At 59.6% G+C, this 10,078-nt stretch overlaps 1 protein-coding gene across 1 annotated transcript; it reads left to right on the top strand.

Moving 5' to 3' along the window:
- Positions 1 to 2,229: 2,229 nt before the first annotated feature.
- CPXM1 (carboxypeptidase X, M14 family member 1) lies at positions 2,230 to 8,608 on the top strand. The gene is made up of 14 exons (XM_045885523.3): positions 2,230 to 2,559; positions 3,872 to 4,033; positions 4,211 to 4,320; positions 4,442 to 4,581; positions 4,684 to 4,774; positions 5,380 to 5,530; positions 5,614 to 5,702; positions 6,051 to 6,174; positions 6,258 to 6,454; positions 6,535 to 6,714; positions 6,803 to 7,100; positions 7,287 to 7,426; positions 8,040 to 8,142; positions 8,250 to 8,608. Exons 1-14 carry the CDS (start codon positions 2,376 to 2,378, stop codon positions 8,489 to 8,491), a joined length of 2,211 nt encoding a protein of 736 aa, XP_045741479.1. The 5' UTR covers positions 2,230 to 2,375; the 3' UTR covers positions 8,492 to 8,608.
- The last annotated feature ends 1,470 nt before the right edge of the window (positions 8,609 to 10,078 follow it).

Here is a 10,078-nt window from a genome sequence, read left to right on the forward strand (position 1 = left end):
TTTGTCCTTGCAAGGAGCACTGACTAGGGACCAGGTGCTGTTCTAGGCCCTGAGCTGTGAACATCTGGGTACAAAAAGCTCTTCTGGAGTGTTGTTTACCTTTGCTGGGGGAGGAGACCCAGACAGTGAACACATAACAAACAAAACAAGATAATCTCAAACAATGTTGAAAGCCTTGAAGATAAATAAGATGATAAAACAGGGTGAGGGATAGAGTGTGTGTAGAGAGTGGGGCTTACTTGCATCAGAATGGTCAGCGAAGGCTTTTCGAAACAGGTGACACTGAAAAGCAATCTGTATGACAAAGATGCCAGCTTGGTGAACCAGTGCCAAGGCCCTGAGGCTGGATGGGGCTGGTGCATTGGAGGGACTGCTAAAATGCCAGTGTGGCTGGAGGCATATGAGCCAGGGAAGAAGAGGGCAGGGGCCGGGCAGGGGTGATGAGGTGGGAAAGGTGTGGGTGGGGAAGAACTGTCATGAAGGGCCTCACAGGTGAGCCCCCGGGGACTTAAGCCACGAAGAACCTGACCTGATTTAGCTGCTGTGGGTGGGAGCCTCAGGAGGCTGAGATGTCCTGGCCGGGTGCCTCCTCCACCCCCTCACACCCGCCTGTCAAACTTGGGTGAGGTTGGGGCCAGAGACAGAGTAGTGGCCAGATTGGGCTTTGGAGGAAGGGGAGCAGCCCTCAGGACCTGTCCAGACCCACTTCTAGCTCTAGGGGAGACTGTCCTGACCTCCCACCCCCGCGAAGCCTCAGTGTAAAGTACTGTCTTTTTGCCCCCCACCCGGCCAGCCCCGCGCTGCCCGAACCCTCGGCTTTGGTGCTCCTTCCCTCAGTTTTTTCTAATGCCCGCTCTGGTGCCTGGGACCTAGCAGTGCCATCCAGGTAGAGCGCTCCAAGGCAGAAGCGGGACCCCGTGGGCCTTCTCCCGGTTACTCCTTTCGGGGGCTCTCTATCCAGAGTGCGTGGGTTGGGTCAGATGCCCTGAGGCGCTCCAGGACTGGCGTCTGTGAGGTCGCCCCTGCTGGTGGCGGGACCTAGTCCCAAGGGTACGGCGTGGGATTTCTTTCGAGAGATCATGTAAGATTGGGCAGTCAGAATGGTGATTTGGGGTGATTCAAATTATTAATACAGATAGAGGCCTGCAAAAAATCATTGCTCAGGGCGGCACACACTCCAAAGGCTTCCTGGCCACGTGTGGGCATCGCTTCTTAGGTGGGGATGGCAGTATCTCCCCGGTGGGCTCCTTGCAAGGACAAAGCACCGGCCAGAGGCGCACACTGGACGCATTGCCTTCCTTCGCGGAGGCGATCGGGCGTGGGGGAATCAAGGGGGGCTAGCTAGCGAGCGGGGATGGGAAAGGGCCTGCGCTCTGGAATCCCCGGATCTGGGGCAGCCCCGCCCATTGAGACCCCCGGCTGCCGGGCCCCGGAGGACAATGAGGCGGGGGTGGGGGACGCGGCGGGGAGGGCGGGACTGGCGAGCATCAGGCCTCGGTCCCTCCACCTCTGTCCGCAGCTGGGTATCTCCTCCGGCTTCTCTCCTCGAGTTATGTAACTCCGGAACGTGGCAGCCGGGCGAGCAAAGGAGGAGGGGAGGGGAGGGGAGGGGAGGGGAGGGGAGGGGAAGGAGGAGAGAAGAGAGGCGGGGCCGGGGGAGGGGGTTGGCGATGGGAAGCGCCGCCTCTGGCTGGGCCCCTAGGGTTCCCTTTTAGAAGGATTCCTGGAGGGTTTGTCCTCCCCTTGCTCCCCGTCCCATCCCACGCCTCAGTTTCCCCTCTACTTTCTGACCCATCCTCCCTGAGAGGCGGCCTCTGGCTCTGGATGGACTTCGCTGTCGGGTAGTAGTTTCCTCCCCAAAGTTCTCAGCTTTACTACCTTGGCCAAGTCAATTGGGCGCTCTGAGCCTCAGTTTACCAGTTTGTAAAATGAAGTTTGATTGAGAGGCCACGTGCAAAGCGCCTGGCGTGGTGCACGGTGCAAAGTAGGGGCCCACTGTGGGCCGGGCGCCTCCTAGGGTTTAGTGAAATCAGGGAGGGGTGCCGAAGGGCTGTGCGGACTCCAGCGCACGAGTCGGGCGGGTGAGCTCGGGACGCCGGAGGGGGCGGGGCGGGGCGGGCCTTGGGGGGGTGCGGAGACCTGGGCGGCCGCTCCGGGGGTCCGCCCCGCGCGCTCAGCCAGGACCCTCCCCTCCCCTCCCTTCCCCTCCCCTCCCCACCCCCGTCCGAGGCCCGCGAGAGGGCTGTGGGCGGGCGGAGCCGCAGGGGGCGTGTGGCGGCGGCAGGAAGGGGCGGGGGGCTCCAGAGCACCCGGCAGGAAGAGACGAACCCACCGACCATCGCGAGCCCCGCGCGTCCGCACCTTTGGATCCCGCCATGTGGGGTCTCCTGCTCGCCTTGGCCACCTTCGCGCCTGCCGTCGGTCTGGGTTTGGAGGCGCCCGGCGCCTCGGTGCTGGGACTCGCGCCGCCCGCTACCACCGAGGCTCGGGGCTCGGCCCGGGGCTCGACCCCGGCCCCGCAGAGCAGCCCGGTCCAGCCGCCCGCGGGGAAGGATAACGGTGAGCGCCCCGACCGAGGGCCCGCTTCTCGGGCTGGCCGGTTACCCTCCTCCGCCGACCCGCTGTGTGCCCACCCTTCCCCGACACGCACACACGCGCTCACACACTCCCTGCCTGGAGCCTGTGTGCAGACCCTTCCCGGACACACACACATCCAGTCCCTCCCTCTCCCTCCTCCTCCCCCCTGCTACGGCTGCTGACTCAGCATCCCCAGTTCCCGGCCAGACCAAGTCAGCGGTCCTGGGATGGAGCCAGTAGGATGCTGCCTCTTCCAGCCCCAAACCTTCCCTTTTCACGGATGAGGAAACTGAGACCACAGCCAGGAGGAGGGGAGAAAGAGGGACAGACAAAAGCACTGAGACCCAAAGGTGCAGAGCTAGACTTAGGACAGAGCCTGAGGGCAGGGGCCGGAAGGAAAGAGGGAGAGCAAGGCGGGGAGAGTGCTCTTTGCTAGCTGCCTGGAGGAATGGGGCACCGGCAGGGGGCGGGAGAGGCGCGTTGCCTGACTTCCCGACTTCTGCTGTGAGTGCCTAGAGGAGGAAGGCAAAGGGATGGCAATCAAGGAGGGCTTCTCAGAGGAGGCAAGTGGAACTGGGTCCTGAAAGGTGGGTGTCTCTGAGTCAGGAAGAGCTAAAGAGAGCCCACCCCCCCCACCCCCCAAGGAAAATGTGTGTGGAAAGACCTGGGTCACCAGATATGAAAACGTACAGTCCGTTCTGGAGGTACCCATGGGGCTTGGTGGGGGTGGGGAACCAGTGGCATCCAACCTGTTCATAGCGCTGTACTGCAGGGCAAGCAGGACACAGGTCCAGCTGTGGAAAGCCTGAGCACCAGGGTGGACAATCTGAGGACAGGACATCTCAGCCCAGAGGGCAGATGCAGCGACAGAGGCAGACTTGGGCTTTGGAGCATGAGCTTGGGTCCAGGGCTAAGGAAGCCTCCTGGGCTGAAATTCAAAGAATGGGAATTAGGCAGTAAGATCAGGGGTGGTGGATGGTATGACGGAGAGGGTCAGCCAAGGCCAAATTCAGCTCCTTGGAGCAACCAAACAGTTCCTAGTGGCTGGATGTAGCTCTCCACTGGAGACGGTCGGAGGTGGAGATGGCCAAACGTAGTCACGTCAAGGAGGAGGAGGAGCCAAGGAAGTGGTGGGAGAGGCAGGTGGGGGTCAGACTTTAAGTCCATGGGAAGGTCTTTAGATACGGGGGGTGAGGGTTGCTGCCGTGGGCTTGCTTGCTTTCTTGGGCTGGCAGACTGACCACTCCATTGGCCATTCTTCCCTCCCCTGGTGCTGTGCCTCCGTGGTCCCCAGGGACCTCAGAACAGCATGTCCGGATTCGCATCGTTAAGAAGAAGAAGGTCATTATGAAGAAACGAAAGAAGCTAACTCACCCCAGACCCATGGTGACTGCCAGGCCTCCGGTGACCGCCACCCCTGCAGGAGCCGTTGACCTCCCAAAGGAGCAGGAGCCAGGTACTGCTACTCCTGTCCAGACTTGCAGCCCCTGGGCCAAATACTAACGTCACTTTTGGCCTCGTGGGCATAGGCATGCCCCCCGCTTGCCTGGCACACGGGCAGGCGTGGGCTCGGCTTCCTACCTGCCCTGGCCACTCTCTCTGGTCCCATCTCACTGCTCTGTCCCTGCTCCAGGCTGTCCCCCTTTGGGCCTGGAGTCCCTGCAAGTTTCAGATAGCCAGCTCGAGGCATCCAGCAGCCAGTCCTTTGGTCTTGGACCACACCGGGGACGGCTCAACATTCAGGTCAGCAGCCTGGCTCTGAGCAGGGCACCATCTAGGAACTTCTTCCCTACCCCTCCCCATCCGCCATCCCTCCCACTCCATACTGTTCACTGGGTCTGATCACCGTGTCCTGTGCCCACAGTCAGGCCTGGAGGATGGTGATCTCTATGATGGGGCCTGGTGCGCTGAGCAGCAGGATGCTGAGCCGTGGTTCCAGGTGGATGCTAGGCACCCCATCCGCTTCTCAGGCATCATCACACAGGGCAGGAACTCTATCTGGAGGTGAGGCAGGCTGGCCCAGTCCAGGAAGTCCTGGGCAGACTCAGGAGGGTGGCGGTAGGTGTCCTGGGGCCACCGATAATCTCTCCCCACGCTTCCTGCCAGGTACGACTGGGTCACATCATACAAGGTCCAGTTCAGCAATGACAGTCGGACATGGTGGGGGAGTAGGAACTGTAGCAGTGGGATGGATGCGGTGAGTGGTCCCATGGTGGTTGCGGCCCTCCTGTAGGGTACTGGGCTAGGCTGGGGCTCCTCTGAGGTCAAGGAATAGATGCCCACTTGGCATCCCAGGAGAAAGGGGGTTGTCGGAATGGGTTGCACCCAGCAAGGGCAGCTTTGGGGGCTAAGCTGCTTTGGAACATGCCCATATCCTCCCCAGATGCTTTCTCCATGGGGTGGGTCCCACTTCGTGCCACAGCTTCCTGCCGGAACACTGTTTCTGGTGGTGGGCCTCCGACCCTTGCATCACTTCTGACCTCCTCACGGCTCTGGCTTGTCCATCTCACAGACGCCTTTTTATACCAGGCTACAGTGTGGGGCCTGGCCAGCTCTACGACTGGCTGCTCCTGAGTGATGTGGCCATATTGGTTTGTCTCAAAAGCTATGAGCGAGCCAGAAAGCCTGGCTGCCTAGGGCTACCCATGGGCAGGGGGTCTGTGTTTGACCTAGAGTGCCGGCCTCCAGCTGAGCCCACCAGGGTGGGTGTGGTGGTGAACTTAGAGGCCTGAGTTCTTTCTCTGGCCCTGGGCCAGGCTGCTGGGTTTTAAGCAGTCCCACCAAAGGACTTGATGCCCCCAGGTATTTCCTGCCAACTCAGACCCAGAGACACCAGTGCTGAACCTCCTGCCTGAGCCCCAGGTGGCCCGCTTCATTCGCCTGCTGCCCCAGACCTGGCTCCAGGGAGGCGCATCCTGCCTCCGGGCAGAGATCCTGGCCTGCCCGGTCTCAGGTGGGCAGTCGGACAAGGGCTGGATGAGCAGGGTAAAACCTCCAGCACGGATCCCCCTTTACCATGAATTCATTCTCCACCAGATCCAAATGACCTATTCCCTAAGACCCCTGCACTGGGATCCTCTGACCCTTTGGACTTCCAGCATCACAATTACAAGGCCATGAGGAAGGTCAGACATAACCCTTATGAGCCTGGAGGGAGGAGCTGCTTATCTTAGGTCCCCTTCCCACCGGGGCATAACCTGCTAGGACTGTCCTCATGTCCCCACTTCCCCCACTGTCTCACCCTTCTCTCCCGTTGGCCCCTAAACTCCGCCCCAATTGCCTTAGTTATGGTGCCTCCCTTGTTCTAACCCTTCCTTCTGGTCTGTGGCCACTCCTCTCCTATACGGTGCCATGGTGCCCCCATCTGTGTGGGCCACCACTGTGTTTCTGTGAGTCCTTCCACGGCCACACGTGGTCTGATCCTGGGGTCTAATCTTCCCACGCCCCATGCCGTGCTACACTCCGCCTCCCAGCTGATGAAGCAGGTGAACGAGAAATGCCCCAACATCACCCGCATCTACAGCATCGGGAAGAGCCACCAGGGCCTGAAGCTCTATGTGATGGAAATGTCAGACCAGCCTGGCGAACACGAGCTGGGTACTGGCAGGTTCTGGGTGGGGAGAGGTAGGTGCAGGGGAGGCTTGTGGGCCTGAGCCAGCTTCGAGCCCCTGTGTTCCCAGGAGAGCCCGAGGTGCGCTACGTGGCCGGCATGCATGGCAATGAGGCGCTGGGACGAGAGTTGCTTCTGCTCCTGATGCAGTTCCTGTGCCGTGAGTTCCTGCGAGGGGACCCACGAGTGACCCGGCTGCTCACCGAGACACGAGTGCACCTGCTGCCCTCCATGAACCCTGACGGTTATGAGACTGCCTTTCGCCGGGTAGGCCACCCGGCATGAGGGCCGCCCTGTGCCTTCTGTCCTGGTGCCTGCTTGGCTTGAATGGGCCCCTTCCCCGACAGGGCTCCGAGCTTGTAGGCTGGGCCGAGGGCCGCTGGAACCACCAGGGCATTGACCTTAACCATAATTTTGCTGACCTCAACACGCCACTCTGGGAAGCAGAGGATGATGGGCTGGTGCCCGACACTGTCCCCAACCATCACCTGCCCCTGCCCACTTACTACACCCTGCCCAATGCCACCGTGAGTATTCTGGGGGGCCGTGGTGGTGGTGGGCCACCCAGGGGCCCTTGTCTCTGTCTCCCACCCCACCTGACCCGCCCCTGTCTAGGTGGCTCCCGAAACGCGGGCCGTGATCGAGTGGATGCAGCGGATCCCCTTTGTGCTGAGTGCCAACCTCCACGGGGGTGAGCTCGTGGTGTCCTACCCATTCGACATGACTCGGACCCCGTGGGCTGCCCGCGAGCTCACGCCCACCCCGGATGATTCCGTGTTCCGCTGGCTCAGCACCGTCTATGCCGGCACTAACCGGGCCATGCAGGAGCCAGACCGCCGACCCTGCCACAGCCAGGACTTCTCCTTGCATGGAAACATCATCAACGGCGCCGACTGGCACACGGTCCCCGGGAGTACGTGTCTCAGGATAGTTAGCCCTGTCCCCACACCCTGCCCCCGGAAGGTGGTCTGCTCGGTCCTCGTAGGGTGGCAGTCTCGATGCCCGCCAGGAAGTGTGTCCCAGAGGAGGGCCCCAGGAGGGCCGGGCTCCCGTCCCCCCCGACCTCCCCCCTAGACTCCAGCCTCTGTGGTCACCCTAGGTATGAATGACTTCAGCTACCTACACACCAACTGCTTCGAGATCACCGTGGAGCTGTCCTGTGACAAGTTCCCTCACGAGAACGAGCTGCCCCAGGAGTGGGAGAACAACAAAGAAGCCCTCCTCACCTACCTGGAGCAGGTCGGATCCAAATCCCCCCAACCTGGGCCTGCCCCGCCTCAATGCTGTGGTCCGGTCCGCTGTCCCCGGGGGTTGCAGCTCCCATGAGGGGGGCCTCCCAAGGTCCCCACAGGAGGCACAGTCTGCCAGCTGGGTGGCCTCGGACATGAGCCGGGAGGAGTAGACCCCACAGCCGTCCAGCCCGGCGGGGGGCCATAGAGCTGTTCCAGAGCTGTCTCAGGAGGGCTGTTCCCAGAAGAGACCCCTTATGCAAGGGCCAGGGGGGACCCTGGTATAGACGCTTCCTGTTCCACGGGAACTGTATCCCTTGTAATGGCTCCGTAAGTAATAGTTTCCAAGGGTTCCAAAAGGACAAGCTGGATATCAGAGGTCGCTGAACTTGGGGAAACCCAAAGACAGGCCTTCCTACCGGGGGTTTGTAGCTCTCCCAGTCCAGATACAATTTATCAGTCAGGAGTTATTTTTACCAGAGTGTGCCCCCTAGGAACATAGACCTGCCGTCACTGAGTTTGCCCTGAACAGAGCCAGAAAATGAAGTGAAGGTCACATTCACACGCAGAAGGGGCAGGGGTTTGATAGCCTTCCCCCCCCCCCCCGCCCCCGCCCCACGCAGGTGAGAATGGGCATTACGGGAGTCGTGCGGGACAAAGACACAGAGCTGGGGATTGCCGATGCTGTCATTGCTGTGGAAGGGATTAACCATGATGTAACGACAGGTGTGCGGGGGAGGGGAGGATGGGGGTGGTGGTGGAGGGGCGCGGCTTTAGGCTGGGTGGGAAGCAGAGGATCACAGGATCCTGATCTGGCCTTTCACTCCTGTCAGCATGGGGCGGGGATTACTGGCGCCTGCTGACCCCAGGGGACTATGTGGTGACCGCGAGTGCTGAGGGCTACCATCCAGCCACGCGGAACTGCCGGGTCCCCTTTGAAGAGGGCCCGGTGCCCTGCCATTTCCACCTCACCAAGACTCCCAAGCAAAGACTTCGAGAACTGCTGGCGGCCGGGGCCAAGGTGCCCCCAGACCTTCGGAGGCGGCTGGAGCGGCTGAGGGGACAGAAGAATTAACAGGTCCAGGTGAAGAGCCCTAGACCTTGGGCAGGCTGGACCTGTCCGGAACTGAAGGAGGGAGGGACAAAGTGGGGGAAGAGGGGCTCAGGCTCATTAAAGCTACTTGGCGCCTCAGCCAGTCTTCCTGTGGTCTCTGTGTCCCAGGTCTTGCCCCTGGGCCAGGCCTCAGTTTTCCCCTTCTCCCCCATCCTATTCCGCACACGCTTGCTTTCATCGATTGACGTCTGGGGGAATGTGTGGAAAGAGGATCCCGCCCGGGTTCTTCTTGAACCTAGGGCTTACCAGAGCAACTCATCCACCAATCGCAGGCACCAGGACAGTGCTGCGGGCCGAGCATGCAAGGAGTCAAGGATAAACGGGGCCCTCCCAGCCCCCAGGGGCTCCCAGTCAAGAGAGGGGACAGTTCAGTGCGGTGTGGGACGTGCTAAGGTGCAGGCCAGGTGCTGTGGGAGCACAGACGGGATTACATACGTGCGTGTGAAATACTGCCGTTCAGCGGGGACTCAGACGTCAAGGATGCAACAGATATGAAGGTTCTCGGAGGTTCGATGGGAGGTGGACCAAGTGTGGGGTATGGACAGAGAGCTCCAAGCAGGAGAGACCAGACAAGGAAGACAGGACAGCTGAGGATGTTTGAATTTGCTTCATCAGCCATTTTTGGAGAGGATTGGTAAATGACAAGATTTGATTAGTTTCTTTTATTTATTTATTTATTTTAAAGATTTTATTTATTTATTTAAGAGAGAGAATGAGATAGAGCATAAGAGGGGGGAGGATCAGAGGGAGAAGCAGACTCCCCGCTGAGCAGGGAGCCCGATGTGGGACTTGATCCTGGGACTATAGGATCATGACCTGAGCCGAAGGCGGTCGCCTAACCAACTGAGCCACCCAGGTGCCCTGATTAGTTTCTTTTAGAATGAAGGGCAAATGATATGTCAGTCTGTGTCTGGCCAGGGAAATACCTGACTCAGGTATTTCAAGCAGAGGAAAATGTAATGCTGCACATTGGATATAGAGGTTTTGGAAGAGCTAGGATGATAAAAAGCGAGAAGGGAGTTTTACCTAGAAAATCAGACTCCGGACCTCCTGCGGCCACCTGTGATCACTTGTGGTCACTTGCCATGGCCAGAGCCTGAAGCAGAATAATTTCTCCCTTCCTGCCACTTTGTAATCTCTAACCTATGAAATCCACTGGCAAAATCTAATGTAACTGGGGCACCTGGCTGGCTCGGTGGAGTGTGCCACTCTTGATCTTGGGGTCGTGAGTTCAAGCCCCACGCTGGGTGTAGAGATTACTTAAATTTTAAAAAAAAAATTTTTTTTAAAGATTTTCTTGATTTATTTGACAGAGAGAGGGCACAAGTAGGCAGAGCAGCAGGCAGAGGGAGAGGGAGAAGCAGGCTCCCCGCTGAGCAGGGGAGTTCGACGCGGGGCTCGATCCCAGGACGCTGGGATCATGACCTAAACCCAAGGCAGCTGCTTAACCGCCTGAGCCATCCAGGCACCCCAAGAAATTAAAGTGTTTTTTAAAAAAATCCAACTGTACCCTAGCTTGCAAAGAAGCCTACAAAATGCAGTTATCAG

This window comes from Mirounga angustirostris, unplaced genomic scaffold (genome assembly GCF_029215605.1).
Source record: "Mirounga angustirostris isolate CCGP_5_RB_7025 unplaced genomic scaffold, mMirAng1.0.hap1 SCAF_10, whole genome shotgun sequence".
In the NCBI taxonomy this organism is placed as follows: Eukaryota; Metazoa; Chordata; class Mammalia; order Carnivora; family Phocidae; genus Mirounga; species Mirounga angustirostris.

Bases quoted from the DNA above. Each gene is read 5' to 3' on its own strand.
- CPXM1 (XM_045885523.3), top strand. From the start codon at position 2,376: ATGTGGGGTCTCCTGCTCGCCTTGGCCACCTTCGCGCCTGCCGTCGGT. The intron at 4,775-5,379 runs GTGAGTGGTCCC...TGATGCCCCCAG, and splicing joins GTAGCAGTGGGATGGATGCG to GTATTTCCTGCCAACTCAGA. The intron at 7,101-7,286 runs GTACGTGTCTCA...TGGTCACCCTAG, and splicing joins CTGGCACACGGTCCCCGGGA to GTATGAATGACTTCAGCTAC.